The 22,648-nt window shown below is 41.8% G+C and overlaps 1 protein-coding gene across 8 annotated transcripts in view; it reads left to right on the top strand.

Moving 5' to 3' along the window:
* Nucleotides 1-22,648, top strand: part of BRDT (bromodomain testis associated) — a 176,026-nt gene that overhangs the window by 140,416 nt on the left and 12,962 nt on the right. For all 8 annotated transcript variants that reach the window (XM_073571465.1, XM_073571469.1, XM_073571470.1 and 5 more), the window contains 6 exons: nt 2,322-2,469; nt 7,571-7,683; nt 8,572-8,683; nt 19,058-19,149; nt 19,820-20,019; nt 21,534-21,723. In XM_073571465.1, the coding sequence (XP_073427566.1) occupies nt 2,322-2,469; nt 7,571-7,683; nt 8,572-8,683; nt 19,058-19,149; nt 19,820-20,019; nt 21,534-21,723 (855 nt within the window). The remainder of the gene's footprint in view (nt 1-2,321; nt 2,470-7,570; nt 7,684-8,571; nt 8,684-19,057; nt 19,150-19,819; nt 20,020-21,533; nt 21,724-22,648) is intronic.

Here is a 22,648-nt window from a genome sequence, read left to right as displayed (position 1 = left end):
GTGAGTCGGACTTCTATACCAGGAAAGATCTTTGAACAAATTATTAAACAACATATATGTCAGTACCTGGATAAGAATGAAGTGATTAACCAGAGTCCGCATGGGTTTGTAACTAATAAGTCATGTCAGACAAACTTAATTTCCTTCTATGACGGAATCACTGATTGGGTGGATCAAGGAAATGCTGTAGATATAGTATATCTTGACTTCAGCAAAGCATTTTGACAAAGTACCTCATACAATCCTTATTGAAAAAATGACTAAGTATGGAATGGACAAGGCAACTGTTAGGTGGATTCATAACTGGCTTAGTGATCGGACCCAAAGAGTGGTCGTAAATGGCTGCACATCCAGTTGGAAGAATGTCTCAAGTGGGGTACCACAGGGCTCTGTCCTGGGCCCTGTATTGTTCAACATCTTTATCAATGATTTAGATGAAGGAATTGAGGGTAAACTGATTAAATTTGCTGATGACACAAAGCTAGGAGGGATAGCTAATACTAGAGAAGAGAGAGGATTCAAAAAGATATAAATAAACTGGAGAAGTGGGCAGCAACTAACAGAATGGTTTTTAAAGGGAAAAATGCAAAGTACTACATCTGGGCAATAAAAATGAAAAAAGCATGTACAGAATGGGAGGAATAGGGCTAAGCAACAGCACATGTGAAAAAGACTTGGGTATACTAATAGATCACAGACTGAATGAGTCAACAGTGTGATGCAGCAGCAAAAAAGGCAAATGCAATTCTAGGATGTATTAACAGAAGCATACAGTCTAGATCACGTGAAGTCATTATTTCCCTCTACTCCTCTTTGGTCAGACCTCATCTGGAATATTGTGTCCAGTTTTGGGCACCACATTTTAAAAAAGACATCAACAAACTGGAGCAAGTTCAGAAAAGAGCGACCAGAATGGTGACCGGTCTGCAAACCCTGTCTTATGAGGAAAGGTTGCAGGATTTGGGAATGTTTAGTTTGCAAAAGAGAAGACTGAGAGGAGACTTAATAGCTGTCTACAAATATCTAAAGGTCTGTCACATTGTAGAAGGATCATCTTTATTCTCATTTGCACAAGGAAAGACTAGAAGCAATGGGATGAAACTGAATGGGAGGAGAAACAGATTAGATATTAGAAAAAACTTTTTGACAGAGTGATCAATGAGTGGAACAGGCTGCCACGAGAAGTGGTGAGTTCTCCTTCAATGGAAGTCTTCAAACAGAGGCTGGACAGACATCTGAATGGGATGATTTAGCGAATCCTGCTTTGAGCAGGGGGTTGGACCAGATGGCCCAGGAGGTCCCTTCCAACTCTATGATTCTACTTATCAATTTTTTTTCACCTGGATTGGATGCTGTTCTCCTTTATCATTCAAGGTCTAGACCGTAACCATGCAGCATGATTTGGGTTTCCCTGATGTGAGAGGAGACCTTGACAGAGGATAGTGAGATCCTAATGGAAAGAAGGATAGAAGTGACCGAAGGCCTGAGTGATCAATCGGAGACTGGTCCAGGGGAAGGATGCCTAGCACCACGGCCCATAGTTTGTAACTCCGAGAGGTAACTGGCCGAGACGGGACAGAGTACGTGAGATGGAGAGTGCCCTGGGCAGGAGTTCCAGAGCGTCAGGGACAGAGAAAATAGGTACCGGCCATTATGGCAATATAGTTCCCTAGATGGGAAAGAAGACATGGAACCGCGAGTTGAGAATAGGATTCTTGCTAAGGAGATTGTAGTACTGATCTGGTTTGTGGTAAAGTAGACAGGAATGATGAAGATGGAGAATGAGTGAGTAAAGATTTGGAACTGTGTTTGGAAAATGTTCAGTGTTGTGAATGAAACGTTCATATAGTTGTGTTCCCGCTATCTACTGTATATAATCGCCACCAAGTTATCGTTTATTAAAAAGTTTAGTTTTGACTGGTGATCTCCCTCATTGAACTGTGAAACATCTGGTCCTGACCAACCAAAGTTATCAGCAATATGGGACCTGCAAGGATGTAGCACCCCCATAGCATAAGTTCACACACCCATCCAGGACACCTACCTTCATATAGCGTTTGGGGCGTAAGAGATGAGTACTTCACCCAATGCTACCGCCACATGCCTCGTTACACTTTCATCAAGACCAGCATAAAAAAGTCTGGTCTTGATAAATCAGAGCCATAGTCTCCATTAAGTTTCCAGTTAATCTCCTCCCCCTTCTCGCAGCTGTGACTGACAACTTACATGTACTGGTATTTGTTTTATATATTTTGCTATGGAAAATTAGAATTATACACAGCACATAATTCAAGCTCAATAATGCACATTTCTGTTTTTAGATAACGTTAATTACTGTGTCCAAAGATTTGGGCACATCTCAACCTTCTCTTTCAAAAGACTGTCCACAGTCTACACAAGTTCCCTATGTCGGCGATCCATGGAATATTACAGACAGACAAACGGACTTTATTCTCTCATCGCTACTAGGTAAAGGGTTGATTTTGCAGGTGTTGTAATCGCAGATTCTAATTTGACAGCACATGCTGTTACTTGTGTATATTGCATATCCATTTGTAGCCTGAAAAGTTTTAATGTAGTTAATGGTTTAAAAGGCCTATTCAATTTAATAGGTATATAGCCTAACTGTATCTTTGCACCTCTACACTATATTCCTAACAGATTCAGCCATTTCAGATTGTATTGGTTGAATATACTTGGGTTACCATGGGACAGTTAAATCAAGGGTATTAGAACAGGCTCACAAAAAAAACCCTTATTTGTAAAATATAACCTTTATAAGGTATGTACTAAAATATTGAAATCAGGATCCCTAAATAATCAAGTATAGATAAAATGCATAAATGGTGAAAAAATTACACAAACCAGAGTGTCAGAAGGGTGCTCTAGCCCTATAACCTTATACTCAATGAGCACCTTCCTTCCGCTCGTGCGTTGTCTGTCCCTGGACTCCCCTATGTCTCCTTGATTGAAAGATTAACAGAAAACTATCCCTAATGTGCTATATACCTTGTTCAGAGTATATTACAGTATGAACATGAGTATGCAGGACACTAGCACAGCGTTGTGTAGGATAGGATACTCCAAATTTGTAAGGGGAGAAAAAGTCCTATCCCCATGTTTAGCGCATATATGGTATTGGGTCCACTGGTTGTGTTCATTCACAAATATACAAAACAATAGAGGGCAGCTTTAGATGCTAGTGTGCTCCCCATGTGTCTATATCTTAATCTCCACGTGTTTCCTGTCTTCATGATGGTTAATCAGGAAATGTACAGTGGATAATAAATTACTGATATCCTGATGATAATTTTGTGGTGTTGGGGAGCACTAGCCTCTAAAGATGAGTAATATGGCTGTGTTTTTTTTGGTATATACTGGCTCCAGATGATCAGCTTTAATGCATGGTATCGGATCAATACCCATTATAGAGCTTTATGTATGTACATATTTGCCTGATAGTCTCTTATATTGCTCGTATATGTGATTATCCTTCTATCATCCTACATGTAGGTGCCAGCTTTATTGTTTTGTATAATTGTGACTGCACACTGTACCAGTGGACCTAGTACCATGTCTGTGCAAAACATATGGATAGGACTTTATCTCCCTTGACAAAATTGTGGTATCCTATCCTACACAATGCTGTACTGTCCGGAAGACTCATGTTCATACACTTTTTTAAAGTGCCAACCTCCACAAGTAGGAAGGTGTGTACTAGGTGCAGATATTGGGGAAAGAGCACCTTTTCCAACACCTGGTTGCAATTAGACTCTGCACTGTTGTTTGCACTTTATTTGTGGTTACATGTATGTTCAGTACTTTTATTATAATAAGGTGTATATGAACGTCAGAGGTCCTTATAGTACTTAGTTCTGACCTATATTGATTTGAGCTTGAATAGTTAGGTTTCCCTTGAGAATATCAGTTCAGATATCCTTTACACTTTTGTGCGCTGTGAGACAGTGACCAGTGTCACATGTGAGGGTCGCTATGTCTCACCTCGAGGATGCGTACGGAGGGGCGTAATGAGACCATGGGAGTGCATTGCAGTCACAGGCATAGCTGTGATTGCAATGAAAAGGAAAAGTAAGCATTGGTCTTTGGCAAGCTATTTGTCTAAGAAAGATTTAAGAAAACTTGCTCTGGGCTTTTATTTTTTAAACTGTCTACAGGATGATAGTGGGGTAGTCAGTTTCCTTCCCGGCCGGGTTTTCAATGTGGCCTATGGCCACAGGTTCCTTGTAAAAACCCCTGAAGCAGAGGGTTGGGTGTGTCAGTTTAGTCTTGCAAGCGTGCAGAGCAGAAGGCTCTGCAGAGCTCCACCTGGGTGAGGCAACACAGGCAAACGGAGCTAAAATGCCTGGCACCCACAGCGTACGCGGCAGTGCAGTCGCCCACGGCAACAGGTCTTGGAGGTGGACTGTTTTGTTTCCTGGCTGCTATCCAGAGGTTACTGTGTGCTGTGTATTTATGTGAGTTGGACATTAAAACACATTTTGCTTTGAACTTTGCTGGGTCACTGCCTCATCACTGCACAGTGTGGATACCACTGCACTACATATGGCTGGGGAATGTGAGCCGTGTGAACTGAGGCATACCCCAAAGCGTGCTGCATGTCAGTGATCCAGCCTGCAATACTACAGCTCAAGCCTGCTAGAAAAATGGAGGAGCTTTTGAAACAGTTGGTCATCACTCAGCAGGAGGAACAGCAGCAGCTACAGTTTAAATGGCAGCATCAAGAGGCGCTGCAATTGCAGCAGGAGCTACGGTATCAGCAGCAGAAAACTAATATGCTGATTTTGCAGCAGATTGTGGCCCTGAGAGAGGCGCCCTCAACAGTGACCCCAATCCGCTTTGAGGCCCAGTACAGAGTCTGGACAGTGCTGAGGAGGATGGGCCCTGAGGACAATATGGAAGCATTCCTCACGGTGTTTGAGTGCATAGCAGGGCGGGAGAGCCTGCCAGTGTCACAGTGGGCTGAAGTGGTGGCCCCTTTCCTGTCGGGAGATTCCCAGAAGACCTATTAGTAGCAGAGGTGAGATCCTTGCTCGACTGGGGGTTAATATGTATGTGTGAGCCCAGCGGGTGTACCAATGATCCTTTGCGGAGTCACCTCCCGCCAATCATAGGTCTCAGGCTTATGATTTGTTGCAGCTGGTGAGGAGATAGCTTCAGCCTAAGACCTTGACCCCAGCTCAGATGGTGGAAAGGGTGGTGGTCGACTGGTTGGTGAGAGCCCTGCCAGCAGCCATGCAGCGTTGAGTGGTACAAGGGGACCCAGGCACTCTGGACCAGGTTGTTGGACTGGTTGAGCGGTATGCGGCCACTCAGGACTTTGTACGGGACACTGCTCCACTTCGGCCGTTAGGTTGGGCCTCACCAGCCCAGGAACCTGGGAAAAGTCCACAAACCTCTGCTTGGGCTAATCAGGACCGAGCCAGTAATGAGGGTATGACAAAAGTCCCGTTTCCCCTAAAGTGGCCCCAAGGTATAGTCGTGCCGCGGTTATTAAGTGTTGGCGGTGTTAGGGGCCCGGACATGTGGCTGTCAACTGACATCTGAACCCATTGACTGTGGGTATACTCGCCGTGAGTCTATGTATGCCCAGCCAGCCTGTACCGCCACTGCAGGCAGCGAATCCCAGTTGTGCCAGGTACTTGTCAACGGTTACAAAACGGAGGCTCTCTTGTACTTTGGGAGCTTAGTGACTTTGGTCCATGCATCCCTTGTTGCCGTAGACAACCCCAAGGGATGGAAAGTGGAGGTGATGGCTATACATGAGGAAATCCGGGAGTACCCGACCGCGTAGGTTATTTTTTTCACACCGTGTGGAGACATAAGACATGTGGTGGGAGTGGTAAAGACTCTTCCATATGGGACTGTGTTGGGAAGAGACTTTCCCCTGTTCTGATCCCTATGGGAGACCTGGGTTAACCCTCCAAGGTAAAGGTTTTTCAAGGCACAGAACCCAAAGATCCAGAGTCAGGGATACCTGCCATAGGGGTCACCAACCTAGGGTCAGAGTGTAACCCCGATAGGTTTCCCCTAAAGGTATTGACAGGAGAGGTCAAAGAAACCCCACCGAACCTTGAGCTGGAAATGTCCTCTGGTAAGTTCGGGACAGCTCAGCTCCAGGGTCCCACGCAGAGACGCACATATAAAAAGAAAGCCTGAAGTAACCAGAAATGTGTGGTCACAGAGGCGACTCCGGTAGTACCCACGGGGAACCCTCTGTCACAGGACAAGGACGTAGCCAGGGGTCAGGTTAAAATGAATAAAGCTCTCGCTAATCAGCAGCGATGGGAGGATCGAGTTCGGGTGCGACATAATACGGATGTATGCTCTGAGCTGTCGGGGCGGACCTCGGTGATCCAGCGTGACACAGTCACCGAGCCACAAGTAAGGGTACGGCGGAAACAGTACCGAGTGCCAGAAGCCAGGTACTTAGGTTACAGGATGAGCTGCAAGGGTATCAAACCCAGAATAAACAAGGTCGAGGCCACCCAAAACTGGCCCAAATCGACGGTCAATCAGGAAAGTGGGCGTGTCTTCTGCAACGGAGAAGGGGGAGGTAGTTGGTCACGTAGCAAAGTGTGAATGAGAAACGCAAAGGGTAGGAATGCTCACGTAAACCGATGGTTCCGGTCCCTACAAAACTTTGGTTTCTCAGTGGAGCATCAGGCATGGAAGTCACAGGGACATGCGGACTCCCTGTCATGCGCCCCCTGTGTGGTGACAAGTGTTCAACCCTACAGGTTTGAACAGGGGGGGGTATGTGAGGCAGTGACCGGTTCCTTGTAAAAACCCCTGAAGCAGAGGGTTGGGTGTGTTCGTTTGGTCTTGCAACCATGCAGAGCAGAAGGCTCTGCAGAGCTCCACCTGGGTGAGGCAACACAGGCAAGTGAAGCCAAAAGACCCACAGCAATAGGTCTCGGAGGTGGACTGTTTTGGTTCCCAGCTGCGATCTGGAGGATTCCGTGTGCTGTGCATTTATGTGAATTGGACATTAAAACACGTTTTGCTTTTAACTTTGCTGGGTCACTGCCTCATCACTGCACAGTATGGATACCACTGCACTACAGTGCTTAGGGCACATTAGACGAGAATACTAACCTACTACCTATTGCTGGTTTATGTGTTTGTCTACTTTCCTTACCCTGCGGAATAGGTACATCATACAATAGGGTTTTCCAGTTTTTATCCATCCTCTATAAAGGAATATACAGTCTAGCCCAGGGATAGCCGACGCATGTACGGGGGCAACATCTGACAATATCTCAATTAGGATGCTAACCTCTGCAGTTAGGAAGGTGCTCATTGATTATAGGTATATAGGGCAAGAGCACCCTTCTAACACTCTCTAGTTTGTATCACTTTTTCATCATTTATGCATTTTATCTATACTAGATTATTTAAGGATGGGGATTTCAATATTTTAGTACATACGTAATAAAGGTTATATTTTACAAATAAGGGTTTTTTGGGGGGTAGTATGAATATATTTAGCCCTTAGTGCTTGCCATTTAACACTCGTCTGTTAATTAAGGTTTATTTATTTTGTTTGTAGATATAGGTACTTTATTGTCCCCGATAATGTCTCCAATAAGTGAGTTTGATACGCCTACAAAGAAAGAGAGACCACAATCCCGTTTAATGAAGACTGAGAATGCTGAACCACAGGTAAATGTTGCCTGGCATACCATCTGGATAATGACAGAAATGCATTAATAATAACATTTCCCACATGTCTACTTTACATCAGCACAATTTTGGAAACAAATTTTTTTTGTTAGGAAGTTATAAGGGTTAAAAGTTAACCAGTGATTTCTCATTTTTAATAATAATTCCCCTCCTCTTTACAATTATGTAATAATCAAATGTGCATATTAATTTTGCTTTTATCTCCAAGTCTGTAATAACAATATTTACCCCTATACAATGCATTCAAATCAAAATGGCAGAATCGCTGTTTTATTGTCACTTTGCCTCTCATATGCTCCTCTGTTGATGAATATGATAGAAGATAGTCTTATTCCATAAGCATCACCAGAACAGCATTTGCTGTTTCACATCCATAATCTGTAAGCAACATGTAACAAACTCAGGTCAATTCTACTTTGCCTAGTAATTGCAAGCACCACTGTGGATAAGTGCTGGAGAGTTGAGCTGTGCTAGAAAGTAACTAACATTAATGTAAACACACACAGGCAGCTATATTGATACAGATGGCAGAAGTTGAAATCAGACAGGCATCATACTGAACAGGAGCATAATCGATTTTAACAATAGAATATACTCAGTGAGTGCTGAAGGCTAAGCAGAGAGACACTACACTGTGCATGATCAACCAGGAGCACTGGAACTACAGCAGAATGGTTGCAGTGGCAACCGAAGGGCAAGTAGAGCCTGGAGGGGTGACATGGGAAAAACAGGGAATTTTTAAAAATGAGTTGTATTGGCACAAATATGTGTACATAATTATAAGACCACATTGTGATTTTGTGAATATCGCTTTTACGTTTTCTGGCAGTAGAGAATAAACTGAATCACATTTTTACAATTTACTAGGATTTGCTAGTTTCTAAGAAAGAAGAATTTCATGAGATTAAAGACACATCTGTTAAGCCTGAAGGAGCTGCTGAATGTAAAATTGACCCTGGAGATGTTTTGAAAGCTGAATGTGAGTAAGCGTCTTATACTCAGTTATGTTGCTAGAACCACATTGAATGCATATTTTTTTTTTTTTTAAATTCGTTTATTAAACCATAAGCAGTTTTACAATACATACATTCAGTGCAAAATGTTAAACCTAGTACAAAATAGATATGTACAACTAGCATGAAGACATGAGGCATAATATGTGCATCAACTGTATGTAAATAAAGCAGACATAGTATCAATTGAATCACAATGGTGTTATGTTATTGTACCAGTAATAGAACCTGCCTGGCTTCTAAACTCTACCGACATCTACTAAAACATTTACTATTCTGCAGCCTTCTTCTATATAGCAAGCAGTTTATTGTGCGACATCTCCGCTCTGCAAGGTAAAGTGAGAGGAGTTCCATCTCTCCCAGATCTTTTTAAATTTACCTGGGCACCCTCTATTCTGATACAGTGTCCTTTCACATGGGATAATCGAATTTACGAGAGTGATCCAGGACCCAAGAGAAGGAGGTGAATTCCCCATCCATCGTAGTGCCAGTATCTTTCGTGCCATGAACAGTGTCTCCCGTAAAAAAATTCCAACATAATGACCCCACGTCTCCTCATCCCACACTCCAAACAGACATATCAGCGGTTCGAGGGGAACAGGCGTTTGTACCAAGGATGTTAATAACGACGTCACCCCTCTCCAGAATTGCACAACAACAGGACAGCACCAGATCATATGAATAAAGTCTGCATCCATTGAATTCCGATGACTGATATCGACCCATCTTAAAGAGTCAAATTGGGGTCAAATATGATTGATTAATAATGTACAATTGTATCATCCTATTGTTGGCAGACGGAGACACCCAGATTGGTGACTCCAGAATTTCTTCCCATTCCTCATCCCGTGTATCAGGAATGAGCCTCTCCCATTTCTTCTTAACGGAGTCTATGGCACATTCTGTCCCCACTGACAACATTGAATGCATATTTTTGCATTATGTATAAAGCAATGGATAAGAAAAAAGATAGCTCTGTTTAATGGACTGGCTGCCTACTTCTGTTTAAGGTGGGTATATTATAATAAGTACTCTGTAGGGGAGCGTAACATAAAGCTCTTAAAACGTAGAACTGTGTTTTTACACTACATCCCTTATTTGCTTTATGTCAGTTTATAAATAATTAGTTCAAAATACAATGAGAGAGGGAGGTGGGGTCTGCCAGCCGAGGGAGGACGCAACTTACAGAAGCTCTTGCTGGAATTTAAGCATCTTCCCGGACTTTTCTACTAAGTTACAGAAGCAAAGAGCCACATTCATCAACATCGAACGTCTGCTGTGAGATTTCCAGATACCATATTCTATGGCATACCTGTTTCAGTTACTACTGGTTGACGGAGACAGAGCTCATTTCTTATCCACTCCTACCGAGGCTGAAGACTGGCTGACCAAGAGACGGAAGGTGGAGTGCTAGAATCTGGCAAAGATAGCTACATCTGTTTTTTTTTTCCTTGATTTTTTAAACTAATTCTTATGGATTGCTTGAATTCAGGTAATCCCCATCTCATTTACTCTGACTAGGAAGGATGGACTTTATGCCCAATCTTTTCTGACAGGATATACAGTTTGTGTAGGGATAATAATTTTATTTCTATTGCGCCAACATATTCCACAGCACTTTACATTATAGAGGGGACTTCTACAGACAATAGACATTATAGCATAGCAATAAATACATAGGTCAAAACAGATACCAATAAGAATGAGGGCCCTGCTTGCAAGCTTACAATGGCTTAGATGCAACCATATGGACTCCTAACATGTTTGTTCCACAAGCACGGGACCTGTGTCACCTGATGGCTCCGATTCGTGAGTTTAGGCTCAACTACTTTACCGCTCCAGTTGAGCCTAACCTGTTTGATGTTTTATATGGCTCTTGCATTGATTATTGCTCAGTATACACTATGTTTAGAATTATTTTCTCTTACTATAGTGAAATAGTTTATCAAAATGTACGTGGCCCATATGGTCCCTGGCCTGAATTGCCCACCTCCTTCAAAAGGAGATGCATCGAGCTGTACTCCCTTCAGTTGTTTTAAAATGGTATGCTTCTTATCGTGGCATGTAAGGGGCTTGGGAACACCCAGGAATAGGCTTCTAGTCGTTTCTTTCCTCTGTAGATATAACCCACAGGTTGTGTGTCTTCAAGAGACCCACCTCACCCCAAGCACAAGTAGTCTCTTACATTCCTATCCCACATCATACTCTAGTGGACATTGTGCATAAAATCCCTAAGGTGGGAGGTAACTTCTTCACGGTCTGTCACCGAAGGTCACTATATATTCATTTATGCATACCTTGAAGGTTCACCCATTGTAATCCTAGCTATATAGAATTCCTCTTCTGCTAATCTGGAAGTCTTAAAAGAGGTTATTATAGTCACAGCCACATATCCCTCTGCTCCAACATTCTGTTTAGGGGACTAACTTGCTAGTGGATGGACCCTCAAAAAGATAAACTGTTAACATTATGCAAGATGGTGCTTAGGGGCCTTAACGTTTACAGGCTTTTGTGGGTGAGATTAGGGTGCTTGGACCCCCGGAGGGTGAATAACCGTGATTTTAGAGTGTTCTCTTGTCATACTTTTCCTAGAAACAAGTTGTCTAGAATTGACCATATTCGGAAGTGTGGAGACACTTCTGTTGGTATCTCACCTGGAATATCTACATAGGGGAGTTTCAGCACATTCCCCATTATTACTGGAAATGACCTCTCCCCCACCTGAAATGTGTAGTAAATATTTCCTTTCTGCTTAACCCTAATTGGGAAAAATGATGGAATATTTGACCAAATTATGGGAAACCCACACTGGGGAGGGAGATGTGACTGTGACCTGGGAAGCCTTCAAGGCCTTTTGATGGGATGTTTGATATCTACTATCTCCTATGTTAAAAAATCCTGCTCTCGAGAGGAGGAGGAGTTAGCATTATGATGTCGGTCACTGCTTTTGTGTCTGACCTCTGACTCAAGTAAACACGGCTGACTTCAGACTTGTAGACAATACCTACATCTTATAAAAGACAAAGCAGATAGACATCATCTATTCTTTACCAGACAATCCTTTTTTGAGCTTGGCAGTCAGTCTGATAGTCCATATAGTTAACAGTAATACTGCTTCTCCTCCGGTCCTTTTGTGAGATTCTGTCTGTGTTTTCTCGGGTTGATTATCTAAATTAGACTGTAGGAATATCTGAGCCATAAAAATCTCACGATTTTCATAGAGGAAAGTGTTGTAGTCCTAGAAATTTATTCTGAGTTGGTCTACACCTGATGATATAAGGAGAGCACAGGTAATTACACAGTTAGGTTGGAAAGGGCAGGAAGATTGGGCCTTGACATCTCTGAATGCTGCTAAGGTATTTAAATCAGTTGAGTGAACCTTCCTGGAGAAGGCACTTAGACAATTTTGGTTTTGGATCAGGCTGCAGTTTTGTATTGATCTACGAAAGCCAAGGTCCTGATTAATGGTTTTATGTCCTCATTGATTCCACTGGGGAGAGTGACCAGCCAGTGGTGCACTCTGTCCCCCATTTTGTTTACCATTGCCACGGAACCACTAGCTGTCCGGATCTGAAGAGTTTATGATTTGATTCTTATCTCTTAATGGGAGATCGATATGCTTGAAGGTTGCCAGATTTTGGTTTGAGGCCTACTCGAGTAGCGGTGAACAAACACACACAGAGACAGGGTCTGTATCTGTAGGAGTTCACACCCAAAGTCAATTTAATGGGTAGCTTATATGCTCATTTGAGTAGGCGGTTACATTACATCATCGCATTTCATTGGACAATTGATTATTCAACAGTAAGCATAAATGGTTTCAACCAATCATATTCATATTCGTTAACCAATCAGATTGTATTCGGCCGTTAATTATTAGATACATTTCGGGAATTTCCAGAAAAGAGGTTAATACAGGTGTTTGTTATACAACAACATGTTATTACTCTCATTAGCCTCATTTACCTGTCTTACTAAGTGTTCATAGCCCCTTTATCTATCTATTTCTAGGACTTTCGTACTCATTAGGGCTACGTGGATCTGCTGATGCATGAATCATAAGTGTCATAGAGGTGAAAGCATAGAATAACAGGATCAGGAGAGAGATGATTTCTTCTTTGTCAGCTAATATCATATAAGTATGGAGTGTGAGACCCTATAAGTGTATAAAGGGACCCCATAGAATCATGGTTTCCCTATCAGATCCGTCAGGCTGCAAGGTATCAAGGTACCCATGAGGACAGCTTATGGTTATATGCGGATGTTTAAATCCTGTTTATCGCTAGTCCAAGAGTTACACTGTGTTTTAGTAATGGATCGGATAGATTAATCTAGCCGGTTTTCCGGTATAAATATAAATTGGCAGAAATTGGGCAGCACGGTGGCTAAGTGGTTATCACTGCAACCTTGCAGCACTGGGTTCCTGGGTTCAAATCCAACCAAAGTACATAATCTGCAAGAAGTTTCTATGTTCTTCCCTGTGTTCTGGGATAGTGATGATAATGTCTTTCATATCTAGGCATGCACAGAAATCACATGCAACTCCGTGATTGAAATATATCCCCTGTCTTGTGATACCTGCAGGAGAAATTGGAATATGGGGAGCCTACCCTTTCTCACTAGCTTGGAGAATAGATGTCATTACCATGATAGATCTCCCTGAGTTCCTATATGTTCTGGAACATTCAGCCTCCATAGTCCCAAAAAAGGTCTTTGCCATGATCAACTCCCATTTAGCATCCTTCATATGGAGCTCAAACAGACACAAACTGAAGCTGGCCGTTCTTCAGAGGCCCAAGGATGAGGCAGGTGCGGCACCCCAGGACTTCTTATACTTCTTAGCTGGCCAACTTCGCTATCTACAACACTGGATAGTAGATAATAATTTGCCTAATTCTGAACACCACCTTGCGCACAGTTTGAGTCTTCAGAGTCTCTGGGGGGTCTTAGAGGCACCAGAGTAATACTTGTGCTTCTTCTTTTATACACCTGATGTGATATTGTCCTCCTATTGCAGACTTTTAGAAAGAGGTCATAGCTATATTCATCAAGATCATAGAATCCCCTGTATCAAACTGCCCTGAGGTGTGTTTATTAGGAAACCTTGATGCAGAAACATGGCCTCACTATCCTTGTACTCTTCCACGGAAACATTGTTTTTGGCTCGCAAGGCTATCGCCGTGAGATGGATGGATAGAAGACCCCCGCAAATTTCACAATGGGTCAATATGGTAAATACTTCAGCGTTCTTTAAGAAGGCGGTATATAAAAATGAACACTGTCCTGAAAAATTTGATTAAGGTATGAGAAGCCTTGGTTTCAATATCCTTTGACTCACATTAGTCCCCAGGTGATGAGGGGTATTCTCTCATGACAAAGTATGAGATATTTGGTGCCTGACATGGGGATATTATGGCTTTGGTTAAAATATTCAACCTATAGTAAGGTAAGCGCAGGGTTAACTTTCCCAGACAGTATTAATGAGCAATGAGAAATACTGTTTTTGTTTTGTTCTATGATGTAACCTTTTTTATGTTGTATAATCTTCAATAATGAGTTAAAAAAATGCAAGGAGAGAGCTTGCACTGGGTCTTTGATTAGCAACATACCGGTAGGTTAATGTGAGCTCCATGATACTTTTACTAAAGGGTTGCCATAGTGCCAGTTACCTGATCCACTTTGGGAAACTGTATTAGATAAAAAAAAAACTTAATTTTGCATAGATATATAGCATCCATTGGCTTAAGACATCTACACTCTGTCTTCATTTAAAGAGATCTGTCTTGTGACATTGTAGTCAGGGCATGATTTATTGTCTGGCAAATTGGACACGTAGATGGGATGAATTATGGGTTTTTATTTATTTATATAATTGCCTTGTAATATTTTCATTTCTTGTTCTGTCCAGATATTACCGTATTCCATAATTCCAAGCGGAGGAAGTTCACCGACCGCCATATTGGGACCCCCAAGTGATGGGTGTCTCAATATGGAAACTTCTGCTGGTACCAACCTATTGTGCGGTACCACCAGCGGAACACCGTCGCACCACACACACACACTCTATACACTGTACGCAGCTCACACTCACATTCACGCAGCCTCTTGCGCGGTACCACCAGCGGAACACCTTCGCACTGCGCCTGCGCGAATTCCGCACAGGCGCAGTGAATCATTCGGCTGATCCGCGACGTGTCTACAGGCAGAGGAAGCCGGTCACATTAAATGGGTTTTCCAAAGAACAAAAGTTCATTTTAGAAATTGTCTGTGTCTGACCATGTACGAAGCATACCACATCTCCTGGGCAGGGGAGAAAGCAAAAGACAATACTGACATCAGAGCAGGGGATTACAGGGGATTGATTTTGTGAGGTAAAATATTTCACTGACTGTTTTTCAACCATATTTTACCTCACAAAATGTATCCTCTGTGATCTCCTGCTCTGATGTCAGTATTGTCTTTTGCTTCCTCCCCTGCCCAAAAGCTGTGGTATGTTCTGTACACGGTCAGATACAGGGGTGAGAGAAACAGCGCACAGGGGGGAGACAGCTCAAACGGGACAGCACAGGATGGAGAGAGGCAGCAGACAAGGGGGATAGCACATGGGATAGACAGGTCAAAGAAGAGAGCACAGACGGGAGAAGTCAGCACATGGGGAAAGAGAGAGTGGATAGGTGGGTGAGCACATGGGGGGAGAGACAAAGCCTGCCCCCATCGTGACATTACCACCCTCCCGATGCGATGGCATCGGGCCTCCATCTAGTAATAGAATATTATTAGCTTTAAAGACGCACTCCTACAAAACTTATTGCCTAAACCTGTGTATATGTATATTTAGTGTACTGTAAGTACATTAATATACTCCACCGATCACCATTTTCCAGTGCCGCTCCGTTCCTCATCTGGGTCACGTGATGGCTCTTGTGGCTCGCTGGATCATACACTTTTACATGATGAGTACAGTTGTGGCCAAAAGTATTGACACACCTGCAATTCTGTCAGATAATACTCAGTTTCTTCCTGAAAATGATTGCAAACACAAATTCTTTGGTATTATTATATTCATTTAATTTGTCTTAAATGAAAAAAACACAAAAGAGAATGAAGCAAAAAGCAAAACATTGATCATTTTACACAAAACTCCAAAAATGGGCCAGACAAAAGTATTGGCACCCTCAGCCTAATACTTGGTTGCACAACCTTTAGCCAAAATAACTGCGACCAACCGCTTCTGGTAACCATCAATGACTTTCTTACAATGCACTGCTGGAATTTTAGACCATTCTTCTTTGGCAAACTGCTCCAGGTCCCTGATATTTGAAGGGTGCCTTCTCCAAACTGCCATTTTTAGATCTCTCCACAGGTGTTCGATGGGATTCAGGTCTGGATTCATTTCTGGTCACCTTAGAAGTCTCCAGTGCTTTCTCTCAAACCATTTTCTAGTGCTTTTTGAAGTGTGTTTTGGGTCATTGTCCTGCTGGAAGACCCATGACCTCTGAGGGAGACCCAGCTTTCTCACACTGGGCCCTACATTATGCTGCAAAATTTGTTGGTAGTCTTCAGACTTCATAATGCCATGCGCACGGCAAGCAGTCCAGTGGCAGCAAAGCAACCCCAAAACATCAGGGAACCTCCGCCATGTTTGACTGTAGGGACCGTGTTCTTTTCTTTGAATGCCTCTTTTTTTCTCCTGTAAACTCTATGTTGATGCCTTTGCCCAAAAAGCTATACTTTTGTCTCATCTGACCAGAGAACATTCTTCCAAAACGTTTTAGGCTTTTTCAGGTAAGTTTTGGCAAACTCCAGCCTGGCTTTTTATGTCTCGGGGTAAGAAGTGGGGTCTTCCTGGGTCTCCTACCATACAGTCCCTTTTCATTCAGACGCCGACGGATAGTACGGGTTGACACTGTTGTACCCTCGGACTGCAGGGCAGCTTGAACTTGTTTGGATGTTAGTCGAGGTTCTTTATCCAACATCCACACAATCTTGCGTTGAAATCTCTTGTCAATTTTTCTTTTCCGTCCACATCTAGGGAGGTTAGCCACAGTGCCATGGGCTTTAAACTTCTTGATGACACTGCGCACGGTAGACACATGAACATTCAGGTCTTTGGAGATGGACTTGTAGCCTTGAGATTGCTCATGCTTCCACACAATTTGGTTTCTCAAGTCCTCAGACAGTTCTTTGGTCTTCTTTCTTTTCTCCATGCTCAATGTGGTACACACAAGGACACAGGACAGAGGTTGACTCAACTTTAATCCATGTCACCTGGCTGCAAGTGTGATTTACTTATTGCCAACACCTGTTAGATGCCACAGGTAAGTTACAGGTGCTGTTAATTACACAAATTAGAGAAGCATCACATGATTTTTCGAACAGTGCCAATACTTTTTTGTCCACCCTCTTTTTTATGTTTGGTGTGGAATTATATCCAATTTGGCTTTAGGACAATTCTTTTTGTGTTTTTTCATTTAAGACAAATTAAATGAAGATAATAATACCAAAGAATTTGTGTTTGCAATCATTTTCAGGAAGAAACTGAGTGTTATCTGACAGAATTGCAGGGGTGTCAATAATTTTGGCCACAACTGTATATGGAGCTGCGTTCTAAAGCTCCATAGACTTACATTGTGAAAGCGACTTGTGGCTCACCCATAGATCCAGTGTGATCCAGCAAATCGGAAGAACAGTCAAGTGACCCAGAAGAGGACTGGAGCAGCACTGGAAACTGGTGAAGATGGTGATCACTGAGTATATTAGCACACTTACATGATACTACATATACATTTACACAGGTTTAGACATTAAAAAGTTTTGTGGGAGTGCTCATTTAAAGAAAAAGTACACACAAAAAGGAAAAGGTGGGGTTTAGTGTGCAAACCACAAAGTTTGTATGGTTTTATTAGTCATATATGTTGACTCATGTTAAACACTTAATGGAAATGATGGATACATCCACCATATGGAGTGTTAGTAGGGTACCCAGTGGTGTGTACTCACTAGGTCATAATGAGTAGACTCTGGTTTAGAGATCCCCCATCCTAGCACTTTAACTACTTAGATATTGTGGTCAGTAGCCATTAAGGTGTGTGTGACCAAAGCTCTCTGATTGGTTATCCTCACGTTATGACAAAGGGAGCCATTGTGCTATCACGGTAGCATGCGGCCTAACAATGTCCATCACCTCTGCCATGTGTATCTGCCCACCAGACTGGAGGTATGGCTTAATAGGTTGTCTGTCAGTGTAACAAACCATAACAAGGGGGAAAAAATGACCTGGGAGGAATATATTCAGAATTAACAAAAAGGGGAGAACCCCATATTGAAATCTCTCTAGCAAGCCATAAAACGTAACTTTTATTGTTAATTAATTGTAATTAAAATGATTATGGGTATTGAAATATTGTCCTTACTCTGCCGATGATTTGTTTATTTTATGGTAGCCACCCATATTAATTAAGTTGACACCCCTGAGTGCCATCACTTATGTAGCAGAATAGGACAAGTAATATTATAGCACACATCCCCCCCAACATGTTTCACCGCATGTGTGGCATCATCAGGGGATGAGGCACCGCCATGTAGTACTGACTAACCAAAATGTTTTCAAATACTAAGTATTCAAACCAAAGTAAACAACAAAGGTAACACGTTTGTTAACGGCACAGTGAACAATGAAAAAAATATACATTGAGCCTGAGTAGAATTGCTATTTTACCACTCAAAAAAAAGAAAATCTAATCAATATACAATGTATCCCACATTGGCAGTACTGGATAGCCCTCATACACCTTCTTTAACAATGCACCTAAATCAAGTTTAAAAATAATCTTGGTCATTAAAGGGAACCTGTTGGCATGATTTAAGCAATGTAAAGTAAAGGCATGGCTATAATGATGGTGTATACAAAGTAAATCGATAGCTTTAGTGAAGAAATCTGTGTTTGGGCTGTTCTTTAATCTTCATTTGAAGTTTTCGGGTAATTGACTTTAGGTGGTGCATATATATGTATCACACCCCATGATTTGGCATATTGTCTGTCTGCCTTTTTGAGGATACTTTTTGGAAGTGATTAGACAGATGGATGGCATCAGGTAACATTCTGGAGGTGATCGAATGCATCCTGAGGCCTATTGAAGTAATAGAGGCCCGTGCATGGATTTGGGTAGATATTTTTATAAATTAGATCATGATATAAAGATATGATTACATGACTAATGTCTTACACAACTGTATAAAAATATTCCACTGTAGTGCATTCGTTTATGATCCACTTATTAAAATTACTTTTTTTTTTATTCTTGAAAACATACCGTAATTTATTTTTTTTTTTTCCTTAGATTCATTATCAAATGAATTGCAGAAAAGCACAACAGAAGGTAATATTGTGTCTAATCAAGAAGACCGCATTGGTAAGACCTCACCCGAAAAGGTATTTGACACAAGTATTATTGCATTAGTAGGTTTATTAACGTGTTTGTGTTATATGTATTTTAAACTCAAGGAACTTGTGTCTTCTTTCAACCTGAGCACTATGAAACAAAAACTTGGTGCCTCCTGAGGCCAAGTGTACATTACTTAAAAGAGTTATGCTGGACTTTTTTCCCACCCTTTTATGGGGCTAAATGCTTATTGGCAGGTACCTGTTAAATACTTGTCTGTTCTGCCCTATAACGATCTCTTCCAGCTCAGAGTGGTCACGGACTGCACCTGCTGGTGATTTCCCTGCCTTCTGTGACGTCATGTCGACAGCAGTTCCTTCTCTTCCGCTCTGCTCTCGACAGCGCGTCACTGTGACACAATATCTGCTGAGCTGTCTGTAGGTCAACATGACTTCGGCAGTGATGCCACATTGGCAGAGTGGAAAAGAAGGAACTGGGCTGGAGGAGCACATCTCAACTAATGGATGCAAGGGAATATGGGTACCAACAAGTCTATTTTTTGTCTTGTAATGGAGAATTTAACTAAACCTTCCCTTCAGTACAAGTCTAGCCAAACTGACCCAATCACTGAAACAACCAAATTGTATATCTTTGACTAGCTTGAAATTAATTATTGAACCATACCATAGTGGTGCCTGGATTTTTTTTTTCTTGTTGTAGACTGCAAAAGTCCAAAACTCTTGCTGGGCGACATTTTCCAAGGCTCTCAATACCACTCTTGTGACTATAAAGTCATCAAGTGACAGCTTCCAGCAGTTCAAAAAAGCTGCAATAGCCAAAGAGGAGCGAGAGAGAGCACTGAAAGCTCAAGAATTAAGGAGATGGCAAGAACTGCAGACTGATAAAGGAGACAAAATAAGGTTGGCCATCTAACTTTGGTCTTCTGCCAAACCCCCTGAGCTGGGGATGGAGTTATTGTAAGAGTGTAATCACCATGCCAGGCCGTTAGACATTACCTTTCTTCAGTCGGCCAAACATTATCATCTTTTCTTTTTTTTTTTTTTTTATTATAATTGTTTGTTGTTTTCACACAAGTGTGATGCTTTGCTGTTTGTGTCGTTTCATGACACTGATATAAGACTGTGCCAACCTCTCAGTTAAATGTTCAGAAGTTATTAGTGATTCCCTACTAAAATTTAAGAGGGGACTGGATGCCTTTCTTGAAAAGTATAATATTACAGGGTATATACACTAGTTTCCTTAATATTGCGTTGATCCAGGGAGCTAGTCTGATTGCCGTATGTGGAGTCGGGAAGGAATTTTTTTTCCCGAATGTGAAGCTTACTGTTGCCACATGGGGTTTTTTTTGCCTTCCTCTGGATCAACATGTTAGGGCAAGTTAGGATAAGGATATGGGATGAACTAGATGGACTTAAAGTCTTCCTTCAACCTTAATAACTATGTTACTATGTTACCTTTAGTAACCATACAAATGGTGCTCATCCAGAATATAGTCTGCTGTTTGGATCTTTTAGTTTCTGAATTCCATTCTAACGCTTTTAGTAAAAGCACGCAGCATGTTCCTGGTTGTTCTGTACCTCTTCTGTCATTCAACTCTCCCATGCAGAATTTCTATTGAGATGATTTTTCTCATAATACAGTATGTGAAAATAAGCTAACGTTAGACCGTTGTGCGTCAAGAAAAAAAAATAGGTTGGCCACAAATCTGATGAATTGCAAAACTGTGAACTACTTGAAGGACTGTAGTGAGGCATCTACTTCTCCCGTATGTGTAGAAAATGATTGGATTCCAGGCTCTTGAGACAGTTTGATTCTGGTGAAGATTAGTACATGGGTTTGTTAATTTTTTTGCAGTAAAAAAAATTATGACCTTCCACGGTTTGATTTGTAAAGGGCCGGGCAAATAGAGAAAAAAAAACAAAAAAAACTTGTCACTCACCTGTGTTGCCGTTGTGGTCACCCATCTGGTCCTCTACATAGCTCCCTCTGACAACTTCTTTACTTCTCCAGAGCATGCAACATCACCCTTCTGGCACTGAGGAGGCCCCTGACCTTACTAAAAAAAGGTGCAATGATGTCCGAGGCCTAGTCCACATCAGGAGCCTCAGTGGTGATCGAAGATGAAAGAGGATGTTGCGTGCTATGTATGAGTAAATAGGCCAGTGAAGGCTGTACGGAGGACTAAATGGTCATCTGCAGCAGTGGGACAGGACTTGGGAAGCGTCAAGGAGATTTTAATTTTTTTTTTACTCTACATTTATGTACTGGGGTCTTGCGAGACCTCACAGCATAATATATATAGAAGTCCTATCGAATCCTTTCAATGCAGATTCAATTTGCTGAGCAGGAATATGATGCCTTGTTATACAAGTACAATATTCATATTTGCTTTAACCCCATATTTTTTCTACAGAGAAGCAAAAGAAATGGAAGTAAGTAACTGTATATCCCCTGAAGCAGAGAGTCCTGAAGCGCTGCCTCTATATCTGCAAGAGCCATCCAAAGACCTCCACTCTCCTGAGGTCATCACCCCAGGGAGCCACAATGAAGAAGAATTTAGCCTGGCTAGGAAGAAGGAGGAAGAGAGGCGCCGCAGGGAGAGTGTAAGTGTTGTAGATATAGCTGTCATGGCATTTATCATAAATATTACCAATTGGATTGGTGTGTGTTACAGGCATTATGTATTATCAAAGGTATTGTATGGAATGGCTAAAACTTGACGTCAATAGATAAATCAGTCTGTTCATAGTTCCTAGGGATTTGGTTGAACCAATTTGTTTTATAAAATGTGTGAATTGACCAAATCTAAAACATGGTAGTGTGGTCTATACAAAAATACAAAAATTAAGTGATCACCTTTTAGTAGTGGTGCAAATTTAGGAACATCTCTAATGTAGGCACAATCACACAGAAGGTCCTTGGGCTTCTGCATCCCGCCAGGCTCTCTAGCCGTACAGGACTGTTGGGTAAGCTTGAATGTAGAGATGGCAAAACAACATGCACTGGTGTCACGGATGGAAGGGCTCAGAAGATTTAAGTAAAGTAAATCACATAATTTATTGGATGACACATCCAAGAACATATTGTTCTCTACTGGTCTATTGAGATCATCAGGATTTGAAGAGAACGTCTCGTTATTGAAACACTTTGTCCAATAAAATGTGTGATTTATTCAACTTGGATCTTCTGTGACTTCTTGTCCTGGCAGCTCAACACCAAGCCCCTGCTCTTCTACTATCTCTGTATTAAAACTATGCAATGACCGCTTTCAGATAAAAGTTCACTAATATTTTTAAAGGGAATTTATCAGAAAATGACCTTCATTTTCTGATGACACATTCAGGTACATCACATTTTTAGATAAGTTTGTGTGTATATATAATGGATATATATTTATGTTTTGGGGGTTTTTTAGTTAAAAAATTGCAATTTTCACACTGGCCTTTAGGCCTAATATTAGACTTCTACAGTACTTCCTGATCTTATCATAATCATTAGTAGCAACAGACTGATGCAGTTCATATTTTC

Source organism: Dendrobates tinctorius, unplaced genomic scaffold (assembly GCF_039654945.1).
Source record: "Dendrobates tinctorius isolate UK_male_01 unplaced genomic scaffold, ASM3965494v1 ptg000029l, whole genome shotgun sequence".
NCBI classification, from domain to species: domain Eukaryota; kingdom Metazoa; phylum Chordata; class Amphibia; order Anura; family Dendrobatidae; genus Dendrobates; species Dendrobates tinctorius.
The sequence above is the reverse complement of the archived record's forward strand: the minus strand, read 5'-3'. Positions and strand labels throughout refer to the sequence as shown.